This window comes from Toxotes jaculatrix, chromosome 7 (assembly GCF_017976425.1).
Source record: "Toxotes jaculatrix isolate fToxJac2 chromosome 7, fToxJac2.pri, whole genome shotgun sequence".
Taxonomy (NCBI): Eukaryota; Metazoa; Chordata; class Actinopteri; family Toxotidae; genus Toxotes; species Toxotes jaculatrix.
The window spans coordinates 28,500,120-28,521,215 of record NC_054400.1 but is presented as its reverse complement, the minus strand read 5'-3'; the positions used below and the strand labels follow the sequence as shown (position 1 = coordinate 28,521,215).

At 40.0% G+C, this 21,096-nt stretch overlaps 1 protein-coding gene across 1 annotated transcript in view; it reads right to left on the bottom strand.

The window, feature by feature from the left end:
- Positions 1-1,936: 1,936 nt before the first annotated feature.
- Positions 1,937-21,096, bottom strand: part of adgrd2 (adhesion G protein-coupled receptor D2) — a 31,225-nt gene continuing 12,065 nt past the window's right edge. The window contains exons 13-24 of the mRNA XM_041042896.1: positions 20,919-21,045; positions 19,781-19,884; positions 19,410-19,512; positions 16,942-17,095; positions 14,366-14,499; positions 11,930-12,045; positions 8,760-8,880; positions 5,699-5,740; positions 5,506-5,559; positions 5,141-5,288; positions 2,116-2,174; positions 1,937-2,011 (exon numbers count right to left, since the gene is read on the bottom strand). Coding sequence (XP_040898830.1) covers positions 1,937-2,011; positions 2,116-2,174; positions 5,141-5,288; positions 5,506-5,559; positions 5,699-5,740; positions 8,760-8,880; positions 11,930-12,045; positions 14,366-14,499; positions 16,942-17,095; positions 19,410-19,512; positions 19,781-19,884; positions 20,919-21,045 — 1,237 coding nt within the window. The remainder of the gene's footprint in view (positions 2,012-2,115; positions 2,175-5,140; positions 5,289-5,505; positions 5,560-5,698; positions 5,741-8,759; positions 8,881-11,929; positions 12,046-14,365; positions 14,500-16,941; positions 17,096-19,409; positions 19,513-19,780; positions 19,885-20,918; positions 21,046-21,096) is intronic.

Genomic DNA, 21,096 nt, shown 5'->3' with positions numbered 1-21,096 from the left:
AATCAGAGTGAATCCGTGCGCGTCTTCAGGTGGGATCCAGTTCTCCCTTCTTTCAGTGTGATGCATGTTTACTGTTAGCTGGGCGTCAGGATCCACTGCATTTGCGGTTCAGCAACCTGCAGTGAAATAAAGGGAAAGGCATTGGCTACGACGGCCAGCTTAATCTGATGTTTAACGTTGTTGCATTACAGGAGTGCGAGTGTGTTTGCGTACAAAAGGGAAAAGAAGAAGGGAGGGAAATGAAAGGCAGGAGTGAGAGAGAGAGCAGGTGTTGGAGTGGTTAATGGCTGATGGCGTGAATAGCCAGCGCTGTCCGTTCCTGATTAAGGGAATGAACTTGCCCTTTGTCTCGGCCGTCAACAATGAACACCCAGCAGCACTCAAAACACCATCCATCAGGCGTTCCTCACAGACGGCTAAACATTTAATGAATCTATTACAAACTTCCTTCTCCCTACTGCCAGGCAATTTAGAGCCAATGATGGTGACTTAACCCTCTGGAAAAAATGGGGGGGGACCATCTGTTGTGTCTGTCTGCGCATTCAAAACAACAAAAGACACTGGGGCAGTTTTTTTCACACAGGCCTAATGCTGCACACAGTGCAGGTAAATGGAGACAATCGAAGAAAAATAAAAAAAAGCACTTTTGCTCTTTCTCCTCCGGACAGTCCGTCGTATGGGTTTGAATCTTTCTCATAGCTGCTGTGTTATGTGTGGCCGTGCTCTGACCCATTCACTCCTCACACACTTCAGTGCATGAGGGTTTTAGGAAGCTCATATTGTTTAGATTGAAGCCATTAATAGGTTCTGTCCTCCACAAATACTAAGAGCCTTTAAAATGATTTTTACCAAAAAAAATAAATAAAAGATAAAAAAAAAAAACTGTTTTCCCCTTTTTTTCTGTACAAGTGAAAATAAAAACATGAAAATATTCTAAAAGCAGCACTCAGACCATCACTCCATGTTAAAGCATCATCACAGAACACACACTCTACTACTACTAACAACAATATTAACACGAACTGACTGAAATAATGAGTTTGAATGAACTGGTTCATTCTGACCATTTCAATGAGGAATTTCATTGAACATCAATGCAAATACTTATTTTTCTTTTAATTTTAGCCTCAAGGTTGTTTCAAAATATTCCATATGTAGAGTGATTTAAAGCTACACAAAGAGACAGCAGGTGTAGTTAAATGCATTCCTAACAGGGAACCATTAAAGGCACAGAGGCCACAGGTGGGTGCTGGGCTGGGAAACATACAGGCGGCAGATAACCCTCTAACTGTCAGAAACATATAGGAGATGGCATTGAGCAGGCTCATTTCACAAAGTGTGAATACATTTACTGATAGATTTATTTGCCATCAAAGCTCTGTTTTTCACGTCAGCAGTGAGAGATGAGTGCGGCCTCCTGACTCTTGTCGTCGCCACAGGGTCACACGCCTCTTTCAGTACAGAGCATCAAACCATACGACCCAGACCCAGGGTCCACGATTCACGCTTGAAAATCAGCAGCTCGAGCAGAGATCTACAAAGTACTGGTAATGACTGGTTGTTAAAAATTGATTGTTACCCTGAAAAGCAGGGGCAGCCCAGGACTGGTCACTGGGGGAGGATGTTACTGAGTGGGCTCTATGTTTCACTTACTTTTTATTGAGGAACTGTGAAAATAGATGGAGCAGTATACTTGTTACTGCACTCCTTGTTATGTGATCTCTTTTTACATGATCATGATCTGCTTCCAATACAGTTCTCATGATCCGCAATGTGGATTTAGGAATAGTTTAGGTTTTAAACAGAGTTTGGCATTAGACAGTGACAGAAGAGAGACAAGAGGAAAAATAAGGGAGAGACAGATGCAGCAAAGGACCACAACTGGATTGGAGACATTGGTGTTTCGTGGTGTGTGTGTGCTAACCCCTATGGTGGTTTAGTCTGGAAGAGCTTTCACACCAAATGATTCAAGTGTTGTACCTGAAGGTTTGAACCCAGTCAGCTGGACCACCTGTTAAAATGAGAGACAACTATCAGAGACAATATTCAGTCCTATTCAATCAATATGATATATGACAACACATTGTGCAGTGACAATGCATGTGTGTTACTTACTTGGTTTCCTGATGCTGGTTTTAAAGAGAAACTCACAAAGCTCTCCCTTCTGAAACTCTCTGAAAGACAAAAAAACACACCTATTTGTATTTAAAGGTTGCATTTGTCTTTCAGGACCAACACATTTGTTTACGCAAGGCCAAAACATGAGACAAATATATACAAGCAGCACAAAGCACAGCACAATGAACGCTTTATGAAATACACAGAGAAACAAAATGCAAACAATGTGAATGACAGAAGAACATTTTGAGAATTCTTTCCAAATCTTTTGGTTCTTTCTGTATGCAGATTTCCTTTATTTACCCTTCTATTTAGGAACAATAAACACCATCATTTCATTTCAGCATCAGCCTTGTCTCTGCGGGACAGATTGCTGCTCAAGGGGTAAACTGAGATTTGAACTGAAGCGCAGTGGCATCATCAGCAGTCTGATGTCTCCGCCATTTACTCATCATTCATGTCACAAAGAGCAGTGAAGGTGCAGGAGGGAGACTGGTTTCACAGCAGCGGTGGACATGACAGGACATTTGTGAAGACCATGTCCATCCAGCATATGATAGCAATGAAAGCAAAATCCGATTTAATGCTGTGAAGCACTAAACACTGAGAACTGCAGCTACCATAAATCACTGCCTCTTTGCTTGTCTCCCGCCCTCTGATACGACCCTCAGGAGCCCCTATGGTGGCAGGTGAACCACACCTTTGTTATCATGCTTACAATAACAAACATATGCAGAGTGTAACGGCGGCATCTCAGACCACCGTTGCCACGGTAACAATAATAAACCTACGGTTAAAGGTTGCGGAACGGTAACACGAACGATGACTATCAGCTTCAAACAGGAAACAAACAGTCGTCTCCTGTGTTTTGTTGCTCCATCCACCCACCCCAGCCTCCACCTAAACACTGTCTAGTGGAGTGTACACTTTCCAAGACCAGTGACAAGCGGTTTGAAAGTTCAATGATCACTCAGGGACTTATTTTTGCTGATTACTTTTAAATTTCCACGAGACCTGATCTACTTTTTATTGAAGGCCTTTAAAAAAAATGCCTTATTCAGCCCCAAGACCCCTCAGATCTGGGGACCAAGTGCTGTTAAAAGCCCCATGGTCCAGGCTTAAGATGAAGGGTGATCCTACTGTCACTGCAAATCTGAGTGTTACATCAGCTAAGGCACTGCCACATTTTAAAAAAGCTTTTGAAAACCCAAGTATAGATTTATAACCTATATGTATCTGCTCCAAGGTTTAATGTTCTCATATTTTGTTTTTCTGTTGTATTTTCTGTAGCACCTTGTAAGTCTGGTTTTGAAAGGCGCTACAGAAATAAAGTTACTTACTTTAAGATTAACCAAAAAAAAAAATATTATAAAAAGACCTTTCAAAGTAACTTTTTATCTGAATTCCTGTGCCTCCTGAGTGTGTGTGTGTGTGTGTGTGTGTGTGTGTGTGTGTGTGTGTGTGTGTGTGAGAGAGAGAGAGAGAGAGAGAGAGAGAGAGGAGACACCCTTCTCCTATTACCTTGCTACATTCAACAATCCACAGCCATCCACAATATTCCGGGCAAACACTGCTGAAGCTGTGTTGCATGATGGGGCAGTTTTCTGAGGCTACTTTTTTTTTATCTGGCTGACTGGGTAAAACTGCTTTGGACTGGTTTTTCTACCATGAGTTGAGTTGAACTAAATTCCAGTGAAATTTGTGAGGGTTCTTCTGTGTGCACACATTTCACTCAGAAATGGGACAATGAAATAAAATTGTTGATGACAAGTATGGTGCACTATGTGGTAAATGTAGACAAAATAAAATCCAGCATAAAGGTTCAAACCAGACAGTCGACATATTTATCAAGTCTGTGGCATGTTAACATCAGGGACGCAAGTTCAGTGTAGAACCAAGCTGCAGCTCATCTGATTTGAATAAAGTGATGCTAATTCAGATCTAATCCTGGACTGTTTTAATGTGTGTTGTCTGGAAAGTAACGGAGAGCTAAAGAAATTGTTTTCTGCCACTGAAACTAAATTACTGGTAGACAGTTTTGGAAATGCAAGCACACAAGAGGAAACGGCATGTGAGTATTATATGACCTGATGTCAGCTCAACAAGAAGAAGAACCTGTAACCTCCATTGAAATAATATAATGGCATCCACGTTTTATATGTATAACGGACGTCTTCAATCGTATGGCACTGCTATGAGCCATCAGAAGACATAACGTGGGAGAAGAAAAAGAATCACTGCAGGAAACAGAAAGGTGAAGTGGAATGAAAAATAGCGCGTTGTGGCATTGCTCTTTTGTCTTGTGTTGTATTGCAGAATGGAGAGCTCCAGTAAAGCAGAAAAGAAGGTTAATGTAATGATGCAGAGCAAAAAACAACGCTGACAGTACATTTTGATTTTAAAAACACCTAAAAAAAAAAAAAAAAAAAACATGCTCAGGGTTCATACACATTTTGGTCAATGAATTTTCCAAGAGTTTAAGCCAGTTTTCCATGACCAAACATTCTGTGATGTCTGCGTATACATGAAAAATATGTATACTAAGTTAAACATAATAATTCCAGTGTACATTTACTGTATATTAGGACCGGGTGATCATTCAGTATCTTCTATCAATCTCCAGTGAATGTGCATGTTGATCATATGATCATATTATATTATCTGTTTATCACCTCAGCTACTTTGCGTGTGCTGTTTTTGCTGAACGGAGTGATCATTTGTCGGCTCTAGTGTTTTTAAATCATACACAGGTCACGCTTTCAACTCACATTCATCGAGCTGCGGTGAAATATTTCTGAAAGTATTTCCATCACTTTTCCAAAATTTACAGGATTCATGTTTTTGTAAAGCTTTTTAGGCCTGGAAAAAAAAATATTTTCAAGTTCTGTAACTTTGCTAGGTTTGACACTGCATGAGACCAAACACAGTTTTCAGCATTGTGTCCCTTGTGGACACACCCAAGCCCTGATTATATACCCCCCCCCCCCTCCCACCCCCAAGCATCAGAAATAATGCAGCCTACCATTCTTGATGACCAGTGATGTGGAGGTGGAGCTGGGTGGTGCTGAAGTCTCACTGGTCTCAGGGCTGGAGGGGGTTGGAGGGCTACGGCACCAGGAGGTAATTGGGGCCCTTTGGGAAGGCAGGAAGCTGGTTGGCTGGGAACAGTTCTGAAATATACATCACAACCCAATCAGAAGTGCTGCAAAGTGCTGATTTTTATCATAAAGTATATGTGCTACTAGTCTGTATGTATGTGCTACTACAGTCCTGAAAACACTGCCAACACAAAAACAAAGTCAGTAAAACAAACGTGTGAAGAGGGAATTTATCGTCCGTCCTGTAGTGAGGGACCTGATCACTGCTGTGTGCTTTTTACTCACTCACCGTGAAAGATAAGGCTTTTCTCTTTTCTTTGATCCTCTTTATGGCATTCCTCACCTAAATGAGAGGCAGTGTTTACACCCACAGGTTTGTCCAAAAGGCCGGCAGCCTCACATACCGTACAAAGATACATTCTGATATTCTGCCGCAGTGACGACAGGCAGCGGTGCTGACAATGGACTGAATGCCTTCTTACCTCACTGTTGTAAACAGCATACACTAAGAAGATATACAGGCCCTGTAAAGAGGAGAGAGATACATTAGAACACACATGTAAGAGATGTGGAGAAGTGGAAGAGCTTTTACAATGTTTTTCTCTTGACTATCAAAAAGAGACACATGTATTGCAAAACACCTCGTCATGGATCTGTGTGGTTTTCTACTCCCCTTTGGCACAAACTTCAGATGGATTCAGCAGGGCGTGGCCCTCAAACCTCTGCTGAACCATATCCAAACTGGATTAGAGAAAATCTGTAGCAGAAATGTAATTAGGGAAAAATGTGTTTTCTGTAAAATCGCAGATTGTAGACCTCCTGTGCTGCATTGAAGAGGTGTGGGGTAATAGTAATATTAAAAGTGCTATCCCTTCAGAGTGCTCCATTGAAGTAGTACGAGCTCAAACACCTCTTACAGGCTGTGTTTGAAAAGAACTAGTTTGTACGCATTGTCCGATCACATCAGAAGGCAGACGTGTTTGCAGGAGTTCAGTGTCACTCTGGAAGGCATTGTGAAAAGCCGGCTGTTACAAAGAAAGGGCGAGGTGCTATAATCTTTTAAATAGAGGTGCACATTTTCAGACAGTCCCCCTGGACGGTAATCATAGCGTTGAACTCAGAACTAGTTGTGTTACAAATACAAAAAGAGAGCTTGAGAGAGAAGTTCAAACCCTGCTTACTTTCTCAGTGGGGGTAAATGTCAGCCTGTTGCCTTCCACAACAAGCCATATGGGTATTTTATGATCTGCTGTCCCTATGTTTAGAGCAGCATCATTTATCAGTACCTTCCAAAAAACACAGGACCTTCACAAAAACGATTCATTGATCATATCTGATCTTCTGCCTCTATGATTAAGGGTTGGTTCAGTTTAAGCACCAGAGGACAACTGTGGTCAAAAATATCCAAGTTGGCCGTTGGTGTTGGACACAGAATGCAAACTGCAGGAGGGGCTATTCTGACTCCACCTTCCTTCTTAAGAGTCGGTCACATGACCAAGACCTGATGTTTTCATTTTTTTTACTGTGAAAAAATGTACACACCATATAAAAAGGGCCACAATAAGGATATGAAAGATTGTGTTACTGTAGTTTTATAAAAACAGCCTAAACAACCATCTCTCTCTGGCTTTTACTCTGTAGTGTTTTGGATGTTGTGTTTGTGTGCATGATATTATGTATTATAATGTTTGTTTTGCTTCAGCTATGAGAGAGCATGCACTTCCATGCCGTATAAGACACTCTGGATTTCGCTGTCTTTCCTTTGTTGTTGCTTTGGCAATGCCCGTCCATGAATTTGGGGGGGTGGGGGGGGGGGGGGGTGGAGCTACTCAAGGAGCACTGAAGGGATGGGTGTATTTGTTTTGCTGTTGAGCTCAAATATCAACAATCTTTCTCCAGAGTGGCTTACTCCGCCTCCACCGAGCTGAGCTGTTGGATGGGTTATGTTTGCTTTCTTGTTGAGCAAATGTCACAGTTTCCTGTAGCTGAATTCAAAACTTCTCCAGAACATCATTGCTCATATGTAAGCAGAAGCTCCTCCGTGCCTTTCATGGCCCTCAGACACTCTGCCATACTCGGAGTTTACAGACTGTTGTAGCAGCACTGTCAAAAAAAAAAAAAAAAGACAGAAAAAAACTTTTCTTTTTTTTTGGTATTGAGAAGAAAATGGGCTGGCCCAGTATCATCCTACTTACAAGAGGAAGAACTCCTACTGTAGTGTTATCTGCCCTCAGCTGGACACTGGCAGTAAATCTAAATTAACTAGCAGCTCTCTGGGGGTCACCCAGGGGTTAGCTCTTTTTTGATTAATTAAAGACTGCAGAAGAGCTTAGAGGGGTGGGTGGGGTAAGGAAAGACATGGAGAGAGAGTGAGATGTAGAGAATAGGTAGAAGGTATCAGCAACACAGAGCCAGTGTATGGAGAAGTGGGCAGTAAGGGAAGGGAAGGGTGTGAGAGAGAGGAAGTGAGCGCTGTGTTATCAGGGGAGGAATGCTGGAGGTTGATATGGTATGACCTGTCGTTCAAAGAACTCACAGCGGTCTCAACCCACACACACACACGCACAGGCACACGCACACACACACACACACACACACACACACACACACACACACACACACACACACACACACACGAACTTGCACTTCTATCTTGTTGAGGACACTCAATGGCATAATGTATATGGCCCCTTACCCTGACCTTAACCATCACAACTCACCTCGCCTAACCCTAACCCTAAGCTAAACCTGATTCAAACCTGAACCCTAAAAAAGTCTTAACCCTCAGACTAGCCCCTGAAAGGAATACACAACATGTTCATCAGCCACTTAAACAGCCCATTTTAAGAGTCCAGAATATAGTCCAGAACTGGTAAGGCACTACAAAATCACTAAAAGCATGAAAGGACTTGTATGTAGTTTGTTCCATTGAACAGTTTACTATGTGAAGCAATGAACTCTTGAGGCTATTCTACTTTAAAGCTATGTGATAATGTACATGCATTTTTTCCACCCACTGAAGGAGGCTTACAGGTGAAATACATGGGAAATTAAAGCTTTCTGCTTCAGATTCACTCCCATCCAACCTGTAGTTGTTATCCACTGTCTTTTTGGGTAAAACCACTAGGGAATACCAAAGTCAGGAGTTTTCTAATTCTACACATCACAACAAGTTAATATTTTACTATGAATAAGTCATCGTGTAGAACTTTAATTCTTCTTATGCCATATTTAGACCATCTTTTGTTTTGGTCACTTGGGGGCAGAAGAAACAACAACAACTATAGGTGACATCTTCGCCACTGTCACACTGTTTTTACATTGTTATTGTCAGAATATCATATAGCTGTTTAACAATAATACTATTACTTTTTTGAGAGTTTGCCTGTTACTAAACAATCATGATCAAAATGAAGAAGCTAACAATCATGCTGTATGGGACAGCTTCAAATAAATGAATCCATTATCCAGACTGTAAAAAGTATTAGATCTGATTAGGAATAACAAAAGTTTGGCACATAAAACATGTCGTTGTATGCTTACCTGGAAAGCATTGAGAGCAATGAAGACATAGGCAACTACAACAGACAGATGGACCAGAACTCCACACAGCCAGGTCAGACCCAGCACCGGCAGCAGGATGAGAACTGGACGGGTCACAGCCCTACAAATATACACAGAACACACACACACATGAATCATAAATACACATACAGTATATGCATGAATTAAACACACGTATTTTAAAATACACGTGCTCGAGAATGACAGCTAATAGACCCCCGAAGCTGAAACAAAACTTCACGTGATGTTGTGGTACCATTTGATTCCTGAGTAGCACACAGGAATACAGACACACAGAAGGACCCAACAAAGTGGAGTTTTCAAGGTATTTTGATGACATTTTCTTCTTGAATATTTCCTCCTTGAATCCACATCAAACATCTCTGCACAGCTATAGATTTTACCGCCTACCACAGTTGTACTCCTGTTCCTTTGCAATCATCCTTTCAATGATCCTGGTGCTTATACGGCCAATAACCATTTCATGGGGCAAGGCAGAAAAGGTTGCCTTTGTTCAAACCACCATTGTTGTCACAGTGCTGCACCTGGGTAGAGAGATTGAGTTTTCAGACTGCACTGTGTCTGCAAGGACAAAGCCGGCACTCAAAATAAAAGGGAAGAGAAGGCTCTTCCCTTTTATTTTTGAAAGTCGTTTTCCCTCTAATCTCCTGAATTCACATAACACTCTTGAGCTGGCACAGACATCTACTTTCAGCCTGTTTGTGAGGGAATGAAGAGTACACAGTAAGAGGGGGAATGGCGTTGCGGAATTTTCATCAGACTAAGACAAATGTGTGAAAAGAAATTCTGGATGGAGGAGAGCTGTTGCATGTTGGGTTGAAGGACTTTTACCTGAATATGAAAAGGGATCCTAGGCTCTCCTAAGCCATAGCATATGTTAGTAACACCTACCGATTCTAGTGTACTGACCTGTGTATTAACCTCCGAAAGAGAGCATTAGTACTGAACAATGTCAATACACGTGGCACATAGGCGTTGGATACATATGATGATGATACATATGATGCTGATGAAGAAAACTTTAATGACGTTAGGGTGAATCAGCTAATCACAGGAAGTGATTCACTACATTAAAGGGATGGTTCACCCGAGTTACACAAAAGCCTAATTTTTCACTTGCCTCTAGTTACAGATAGTTTTGGGTTTATTTGTCCAGGTTTTGAGAAGTTAATAGGTTTTCATTTATGGTGCTCACAGGATCGAAAAATTATATTTAAAAGAAATTTAGCATCTTTTCCAGAACAATTATTCCCACTGCATAAACCTCACCGCCAACAATTTCACTAGGACTTTTTTATTTATTATTATTCCAAAGAAAACTGCTCACATCAACGTCTGTGGTTCGTCAAGAGCAACATGTTGTTTGGCAATTTGGGTGACCTGACCCTTTAATGTAATACACATTTATACCTTTAGCCAGAAATCATTCAGCTGCTCCATAGTAAGCATCTGTGGCTGTGTTCCTAGAGATGTCACGAGCTTACATACATAAGTATACTGTGGCAGAATTACTAGAAATGTTTGTACTATCATCCTGTAACCATAGCAACAAAAACAGACCTGACGCAATGAAAGGTGAATTTTTGTTTGCTGCTCAGCCTCTGACTGGCTGTCAAATGTATGTAATGTGGAAGCAGATTTGCTGCAATAGGAAAGAAAATTCTTTACTGAAAGCTGGCACTGTTTCAAACATGATGATGATGGTGAGATTCCGTATTTTCCTTTATGTCTACAAATCTCTACTCTTACTGCTGCTGCTATTTTTAACTTCAGCTTGTTCAAAAAGTTTTGCAAAGTGCAGCACACCCTCCTGCATGTCAAGTTTAATCACCTCCGTCTTCCTCTGAAAAGTAAGCACTGCAGTCAAGCCCGACATTCAGTTGTTCAGTTCAAATGTATGCATCATCATCATCAGAGGAATCTGACAGTGGTACCTGATTTATTTTCTCTTTCATTTCATCCCTTTGCTTTCCTTCAAGACCTCCATCACATCACTCAAGCGCTCTGTCATTACTTCAGTGTCCAAAAAAGAGCACACTGGTCTCATCCTTCCTTCAGGTAAAGTGAACCCACATTTCTTGGTCTACTCATCCTTAAATGAACAGTTTTCATTTCTTTTTTTTTTTGCCATGGCAACACTACACTACACTATACTTTGGTCTAGATCTGGACTAGAGGACAAATATTCAGTTTGTGTGCAGTACTTCCTCCCATTTGTTAAAAACTATAGTGTCAAGCCGTTTTGATAAATTACTGAACCTTTTGTAAAGATGAGACTGTGTTGTGTGACTGTATTGAGACTGTCAACACCAGACAGGGTGGAGGAGTCCAAAAATACTGACAGACTTTGTTGGTCTTTTCACAGGTTTTGTTGACAGTGAGATGGTAAATGTTACATAGGCTGCAGTTATATAGTACTCTTCTAGTTTTATCAACCACTCGAGGCACATTCAAACACTGCTTTACCTCCTGAGCCACAGTCGCCCCTAGGTAAGCACAACTTTATCCTTTAACTTGTTAAGAAAATCGCATGTAATGATACAAATAAAGGTAATGATAAAAATAGAAGTATTTCTGTAATCTGTGGTGAAATATCTGATGTGCATTCAGAAAATAACAGAACTAAGAATGGGTTCCTTGGCCAGTCACACCTGTGTTTGCAACAAACTGACCATTGCTGAATGTAATTTTATGTAAAGACAGATCCCAAGTGTTACTGCATGTATATACACACACACACACACACACACACACACACACACACACACACACACACACACACACACACACACACACACACACACACACACAAACACACAAACACACACACACACTTACAGACACACATACAGTTGTGTTGGGACCAGGTGTTAAACTGATAAGCCCTTACAGCTCCCACAGCAGACTCCAGAGCCTAAACTCCCATTCTCTCACACTGTCTCTATTGACTATTGCTGGCTCAACCAAAAAGGAAGCAGCAAGTGTGTACGTGTGAGAGAGAGAGAGAGAGAGAGAGAGAGCGTGGGTGTACGAGAGAAAAAGGCTCATGAAAGAGAGAGCACAAAAAGCAGGAGGAGAGAGAGGGAGACAGAATGACAGAGAGAGGTAGAGAAGCCATTGTATCTCACCAGGTGAGGTCAAAGGTCTGCATCTTTGATGCCGAGCTTGGACTGAGCATCTTAGCACGACGACGAGCGCTGGAAACGGTCACCATGACAACCCGACACAGCACAACTGCATTGACCTGCAGGCAGAGGACAACAGAATCAACATGGCCTCCAGTAAACACGAGACGTGCCGCTGCAAATCCACTTGGCCTCCAGCTTACATGTAGAGGAGAGAAGATTTACCCTCCTGCTCAGGCTGCAGGAAATCACATCACAGAATACAGTTTTCAGTGATGTGCATTATTTCATTTTTTCACTGCTCCCTGCCTACCTGAGCTGGGAAAGAAATTAAAAATAGAGTAAGCATAGATGGGAAATGCAGAAGCTCAAACTTCTATCCAGACTCTTGAAGGAATTTTGATTTATGGTTAAGTCTGGGATGTTCCTTATCTTATGTGTCTCTTTAAAGCTGCCCATTCAAGTATTCTTCTAAATTAAACCTAGTCAGTTGGGTATTTCTACAGAAATCCATTGTCTGTAACATATCCTTGAGGTGTTACAAAGATGTTAAATGTATTTTTTACATCATAAAATCGTTTGTAAAGACATTTTTTTGTTATTATGTTGAAACTTGCATTGCTTACTGCTTGTTTGGCTAGCAAGCTGGGGATACAAAACATGAACACAAATGTATATCATTTTGGTTGTGACAGGAACATCCCCCAGGACCTCAGGGACATCAAAACATTGCTTCTAGAAAATAATAGCACTACTAGTAGTTATAGTGTGTATGAATAAATCAAATTTACATAACATAAAAATTTGACAAAAAGTGAAAAAGTTAGGTTTGCAAGGAGTTGATCTATGAAAGAATTCCGAAAAAAAAAAAAAAAACCTTTGCAGAGCTGCCTCTCACAGAGAATCTTACCTTTTCTAACATAAGAAAGTAGATAACATCCCTACGCCATATATAAATGTAGATGGAGACTTATGATATTTCCATAGAAGTAAAATACAGAGGTAAACCTTGAGACAAAAGAAAAACATATGGGTCAGGTTACGAGAGGAAGTGTGATGTCTGTGACACTGGTCTGCAATATTTAGATAGATTTAGGTTTGTCGAGATTTTGAAAGGTGAACTCTGTGAACTACTCACTGAAATGTATATATTGTGGCCTTGCACAGGGTGTACTTGAACGTACTCTATGCACAGCTTCAACCCACCTCTGACCTGTAAAATCTACTCCCACCTCCTTCTCCCAAGAAGTTATAGTTTTGGCAAAAATAATGGCCCTCAAAAGCTATATCTTGGATATGAGTGATTTCTGACAGGATTTTCGAGTCAAAAGGTCATCCCATGGCTGGGTAGTGGGAAGGGAACGGAAAAAAGAGGAGACACAGTGTTGAACTTAACTCACTCACAGACTTAAAGTCTGAGTATAGAGCTGAGAACCTAGAAAAAGTGCCATCTTTATAGAGGTCTCTAAACAGCTTAATGCCTCGACTATGCCACAGCATCTAAGTGGCCTCAATGAGTGATGGGGGAAAGAAGTGATTCTTCACTAAGGGTGGAGGTTGACATAAACTTAAAATGACGTCTGAACTGGATCCAAATCCTGAGGATGGACAGCACCACAGGGCTACTTGTAAAGTTGGAAGGTTTGACTGAGTTGAGGTGGTGAGTCAGGCCATTTGGGAAGATGAGGAACATGACTGAACTTCTAACATGAACTACAACAACCCTGGAGGATTGAAGCCACTAAGTCAGCTTGTGAATATATGCTTAGCAAAAGTAGAGCAGACAATTGGGTAGGCAAACGAGTCTGGCACTAAATTTTTTTTTCATTTCATTCATTTTTGTCATAATGATCTCCTCACCCCGTGAGCCTTCCCACCCCGCAAAAAGGTGATAACAATTTTGTTCAAAGATTTGAAAAATGTTTGGGCAAAAACAAAGGGATACTTGAAACCAAAAAGTGAAATCTAGGCAAGACATTCATTTTTATGTACCTATCAGTGATAAAGGCAAGGGCCTCCATCTCTGGAAGTCCTTGACCTGGGCGAACAACAGAGAGAAAGCAGCAGAATAGAGAGAAGGTAAAGTACAGCTCACATTGATGCCTAGATAATTTAAAGCCTGATGAGCTGAGTTTGAAAGGAATATCAGATTGTTTGAGTCACAAAGCCAATGAATTTATAGGGTTCACTCTAAAGAAGATTCACATTATAACCTGAGAAGGAGCCAAATCTAATAATTTTGCTAATAATTTTTCTATGCAGATATTATTACTTGGCTTGTTACCTGCTTATCAGTGTAGCAGGATCAAAACAATGTCAAATGCAGGTGTGTCTGTTTCTGTTTGTTCTAGGTGTAAACAACATGGTTTGTGAGGCAGGTTATCTCCCTCAAACATAAACACACGTACATGCGCGCACACACACACACAGATTACATACCGCCAAGACAAAAATAACAGGTCCCACAAAGGCCCAGATCGTGTCAGTCTTCACATTGAGCCAGCAGTGATTATCTGCCTTGTACCCGTCCACTGATACCGCCAATGTTACACCAACTATCAGAACAGGTAGTCCTGAAAAACAATTCAATAAAAGAAAATGAATTGTGGTCATGCTGTGACAACAAAAAAGGAACATGTTTAAAGATGTTTATGGCATGGTAGAGTGTATTTAACAGAATATTTAGTCTGTTCTATTCTCTTGATTTATTTAGTCTGGAGGGGAACATTCAGCACATCTGCATAGAGAGGACCACCTGAATGTTTGTGGAGCTTATTCACACAGTGTTCTCAGCTTATTATGTGATATAACACATACACACAGATGGATTTGAGAACATGAACAGTAGCAGCTGCAGGAAGTTTTTTTTTTTTTGTTGTTGTTTTTTCTTTTTAAACTGGGTTAAGGTTGCAGCACAGCATAATATCACATGAAACAATGTCCCAAGAGGCTTAGATGCTCATTATTCTCCCCAATATAAAATAAAGCTAAGAGGCTAAAAATGTCCAATTTTGCCCTGATGGCATGACAGGCCAAGGGTGATTAGGAGCCAAGAGGAACAGCATTTTCAAAATGGAAAGGGTTAATCCTCTGCATGCACGCTCTGCTCACAACCATGAATAGACGACACACTGGCATTGCCATCCTGAGACCAGTGGGGAAAAAAAAGATCACCATCAGTAAAGCCAAAGAGGAGTGACTAAGGGGTTTATGGGAAATGTAGTCTTACTGTATAGAAACAATATGATGTATATTGCCAAAATCATTGGTGAAAATCAACATGATTGCATGGAATACAATTCTACCGGTGTTTCTTTCTTTTTAGTCTAATTTGCTGAGTCTAAGAGAGACATGGGCTTTTTGAATACCTAAAGTGTTGTTGAATTCTCTTTATATTTGTAGTTGGTTTCATCACCAATCTCCAGTTTAACATGGAGACGGGTGATCACTTCTCAGACACTGGACTCACATCACCATTTCAAGTCTGAAATATAACTGAATATATCGATAAATAATATTTTTACTCAAGAAAATAAATAGTGTACAATCCGTGTTTTCGTATTAATTTATCCAATACCTGTGTATTTATTTAATGATGTGAGGCAAATGAAATAATCTCGGCTTTCTTAAATTATTTAATTTCTGAGAAGGGATCATAATGGAAATACAGATTTAGCTTCATTGTGTTTTTGTAATTGACAATTTAATTGTATGGCGGGACTATATGACCACACGGTTAGAAACCTTATCTAATCCAATCCAATCTAATTAAATCTAATCCAATCCAGTCGAATTAAATCTAATCTAATCCAATCTAATTAAAGCTAAAATAATCTAATCTAATCTACTCTAACAATGTGTCTTTGCATGAACTCTCCCTCTCATGTGTCTGAGATGAACCAGTCAAAGGTAAATTCCACTGTCAGTATAGCTCACAAGGGAGGTCATCAGCTTTTGCTAAACACACATTAACAGTAAATGTGAACACTTAGCCAGATTACCGATATGTCCTTCAACCACACTGTGCTTTAGTACTTCAGAGGCAGAATCATTTTTTCCACACTTTTTCCTCTTTTTTGACAGTCCACTTTGACAGTCACTTTTTCACGTTTTCTCCCGTGCTTATTGTTGTTTTTATTCCTGATTTGACAAAAAAAAACTCACTCTATTCTTATGTTTTCATCTAAATGATACACAGAGTGGCAAAGTTTGTAAGTATTTTAAGTTTATAAAAATAGCAAATAGATATAGTATAAAATGTGTCACTCCATCAAAATTAGATGCAGTAGGATCTAATTTTGGTGGAATACATTTTTGACAATTATCCATTAAGCAGAATAAACAGGAAGGAAATTCTTGAGTGTCTGATTTTAAAGCAAACTGGGTAAATACTGTATGTTCTAAATGAAAGTTGAAGGTAAAAGCAACTTTTGCTCTTGTTTTCTTTTTAATTCCATTTACAGTTTACAATTTAAGATTTCCTTAAGATATTACGATCATGATCCTGGTTCAATTATCTAATTTTCACAAGGTAACAAAATGTATGTGCCAAAATAACAGCTTAATTTGGTAATTTTTTTTTCTAGTTTTAGGAACTGGTGTGATGATAATATAATGGAGAATCATTATGCGCAGCATCTTGATTATATGAAAGCATGGTGTCAAATGCAAAATGCACTATATTTTCTTCTTCTCTGATTTCAGTACCTCTTGCCTACTAGCTTAACCAAAATGACTTGATCTATTGTGATAATGACACAAATTTTGATATGAGATGACAGGATATTACACTTGTAAAGTAAAAACCACAAAGTAAAATAACAGTCTTGGCTTTCTAAGAAGTATCTTCACTATAGAATAAATATAGCATGAGAGCTGTAATTTAGAATAAAACATTTGTCTGCTGTTGGACAAGGTGACATTTAAATGATTGAATCTTTCTAGATTTTAGGATCCATGCAGTTTAAATCCAGGTAACCAGGTCATACAGCCACTGAAGAGAGATGAGCGTTTACCCCAGCCAATGATGTAATAGAGCTTCATCCTGCGGCCCTCACTGATGTTGACGGATACGACTTTGCTCCAGAGCAGCAGGCCCTCCACCAGCATCCATGAGAAGGAGGCCATGAAGAAGAGGTGGAGAAGTGCAGTCACCATGAAGCACGCCACCTGCAGGATTAAAAGTAATGCAATATTCACTCAACAAGCACTTTATTAGAAACACCTGTGCTCCTTATAAAGATGCACCGTGTTCATCCCTTCATGGCCACAGTTCACCATCTTCTATTGGCTACTTCCAGCAGGATAATGGATAAAGGATGCTCCATGTATACTGCATCACAAGCTGGTCACAATCTGGAAAAACAACACTTACTCAATTGCAAACACTTTATAAGCAAACTCTCAAGGTATTTGACAAAAAGCCATCAAGTTATCGTCATTGTAATATTGTTCAAAAGCATAAACTTCTGACCTGTGATAATTTTGTGTGTCTTGCCAATGTTAGTTTAGTGTACAGAATAGTTCATGATTTAGCTGCTCCTCCATTAAAGGTGTTCATATCACTGCACCCAGACAACAAGAGAACAACCAGGACGACCAGCAGAGCTCACTGTGCAGTACAGCACAGACATACTGAGTTTGGCAGATCAGCTGTTTCTGTCAAAGCCACTAATTATTGGAACTCAGTACCAAGTGAGATCAGAGAGATAAGCACCCTCACTGGTTTTAAATCTAAGATAAAATCATGGCTTAAATCAACCTTAAATCATGCATTCATCAACCATAAACTCTATTGGCTCATAATCCGCTGATTTGTAATTTTAACCTTGTGATTTTATTGCTGTGTGAAACTGTTATTGTTGCTGTCTGATTGTTATTGTTTGTTGTCCTGTTGTTGTTTGAGCTAAAGTTGTCTCAGACTGGTTTCATCAACATGACAGTGAGTTCAGTGAACTTCACTGGTTTCAGATAAAGTGTTTGGTGAGCGTATATATATGTGACTATTTTCAATTAAAAACATGTTTCCTGGACCTTCCTTAGTTAGTTAAAGGCCCCCAAAAACCTATTTTCTCAATCAGCTTCCTACTGCACAATCACACTGGTCGGAAAAAGATTAAATATTCAAACTGTGCGCTCAAATTCAAACTTTATACACAACATACTGTTTAAAGAAGTTTGCCTTGTTTTCTAGCAGAGGGCGCTCTTAAAATTAAGAACACCCTCTTAAAAAAGGTGGAAAATAGAAACCAAAGCTCTTCTGATTTGATAATCACTACACAGACACATCTAATAAGCAGTGTAAGGAAGTATTGATGGCAAAAACATCAAAAAAGATCAGGCTGGTTGGCAACAAGAGCAGCTGGCTCACCACTAGCTTGTCAGCCAAGTGGCAGCGGAGGCGCCAGAGACGAGTGGAGCAGCACAAACTGTACATCCTCTTCTGACTGCCTAATATTCACCACACTCATCCTCAGGAGCCTCACCAGAAGATTGTAAAATAGCCATTACTGATAAGATAGCAAAATATATGCAGCCCATTGGCAAGGTTTTGCAAGATAATGACAGAACTGAAGGTGGAGAGGAAAATATGTAGACTACAGTTAAGACTACTTAAGGGTAAGACAGCCTGGCCACTGACGGATGCGGGTTGCAATACCCCGCGTGGGTTATGTTTGCATTAGTTTGAATAGATTATGTTATTTCAAACTTGTCTGTCATGTATTTGTGTTCACCAAGCAAAGACAGGCAATATCTGAATCAAGCTGTGATGACAGTGATGGGGTTGTTGTCAGTCAAATGTGAGCAAACTACACCTTTGTAGTCCTGATGAAGCAGAGTGCCTGAGTCAATGAAACTTTGAGTTTTAACTAACCGTTGTTTATTTACTTGTTAATATTTTCTTTTTCTTTTTTTTTTTTTTTTACCTTAATCTACACCAGCTACTCACTGACTGTGTCTATCAATGAGCTCAAAGTGGTTAAAAAGCTGTACTGAGCTGAGAGTAACCTGTAGAGTTGGTGCTAATTCTCTTTGTGCTCATTATTATGAGACCTTTGCATATTACACATAGTCATTTGGTCCATTGGAAATATTGATTAGAGCAGATTTAGAATGTTAAACCAAGTTTTCAGGGGCATTAAACCCAACACAACATCCTCTCTCCAGAGACATGATGTTCTCAGCAGAGGAAATAATCATCTCAGTACCTGTTGCTATCTCCATTTCTTTAATAAACTGTAGTTATCCTGCTAATTTGTGAACAGTAGGTTTGAGTTATGTATAATAATCCTCCAAACATGCTCTGTGACTGAATCACACTGTGGTTTATTCAGGCTGCTGTGGCCAGAGAAATTTGACTATCTACAAACAGTTTTATTTCGTGAGGAATGTAGAGAAAAATCTTTTTATTGTTATTATTATTTTGTGAGTACTCCCCCTAACATACTTCATATTTACAAATATGTCAGATGTGGAATCTCACCTCGCTGGCAGACGCCCAGTCACTGCACATCAACAGCAGCTCAGCGATTCCCAGAGAAACAATCAGGTTCTTATGGACAGTGGTTCGGTCAGATTTAGGGACACTGCACAGGTACACACACACACACACACACACATATGTATAAATGCATGCAAGTACACACAGCTTAAAGCATCTGAGTGCAGATCTCACAGTGGTTCTCAGAATTTTTCAAAACTGTTTCTCTGTGGTGCTGTTCACATATCTACAGAGCACAATGTTCTGTTTTTATTTTTTTTTTCCATTTATTGATGTGAAACTGGCAGAGTTTTCTGAAATGCTTTTCACCCTCGGCACTTTACAGAGTGCACTCTGTGACGTTTCTGACTCACCCCACAGCGATGAAGAGGATGAAGGTGAAGAGGAGGCCACACAGAGACACTCCACAGCCAATGAACGTCAGCACCTGCAGAGCGTTTTCGTTCTCTGGGCTCCTCTGACACACACACACACACACACACACACAACACACACATACATAGAGCGTGAGCTGTAACAGCTGCACACACTGCAGATCAGGGGTCTTCAGCACTCACACTCGTGAGCCATTGGTAGCTCGCTGCCCGTTTTAGAGTGGCTCGCCCAAAGGTTCAGAGAATGTAGTATTTACAAACCATGGATGAGTAGAACACACATTAAGCAACACAATTTCACTCTGTAAATCTGCAAATCATATCAAACACACAAATAATAATAGTAATAAATGATCATTTGTTTAACAGTTGTCAGTCAGAGTGAAGCTGCTCTCAAGTTAGTTTATGTCAGGTATGTTGAAGGCAATGTGCAGACTTAGCAACTCTTTTGGATAAAGTTGCTTTGAAAGTTAAAAGTCTTTACCTATAATTAAATATATGTTGCCATGGATTAAGTGAGTTACACTGTGGGCTACAATATGAGCCCTATTTTTTTCTTTTTCGGCCTATGTTTACATTTTGGAAAATTAACAATGCTGAATTAGCTATTTTAACTTTATATTTGCTATGTACTATGACTGGATTACTTTGATACTGAAGAAAACTTTGACATGTGATGATTCCCAATAGAGTTTTTCTCTGCTGTCTAAGCAGATTTATGAATGAATATCCAACAAAACTGTATTCTTGGAAAGTGTAAGTCACACTGAATCTAAAAATATGTGTATCTCTTCTCATGAAATGATTGCGAATCTTCTCAAAACATTATTGATCAGTCTCTTCCAATGTGATTACTGATGTGTATAAACAGGAATAAAAAGAGGAAAGAATCTGAAAACAAAATTATTTCAACTTTATGGGCAACGGTGGATTTAGGTTTGCCTGAATGATTTTTGACACAAAATGTGACACCAATGTGATGTCTGATGTGAGTTTAAGACATTTTTGGTTCATAATGTTTTGTGGTTTGGAGATTAGTTCGAGGCTCCTATTGGAGGCCCCTGCTGCAGATAAAAGCCTACACAAAATACACAGTGATCATTTGAGTAAATGTTACCTGGGCTTCATAAACTTGCAGCAGCAATGCAAAATTGGTGGTGTGGTTGCAATGACACACAGTGTATCCATATTCTTTGGACACTACCTCACAGCCTTTGGTATTCCACCAACCACCCGCCTCTGGACTAGGTAGACACAAACAGCGCATACTTACATCTCTACATACACACCGGAAT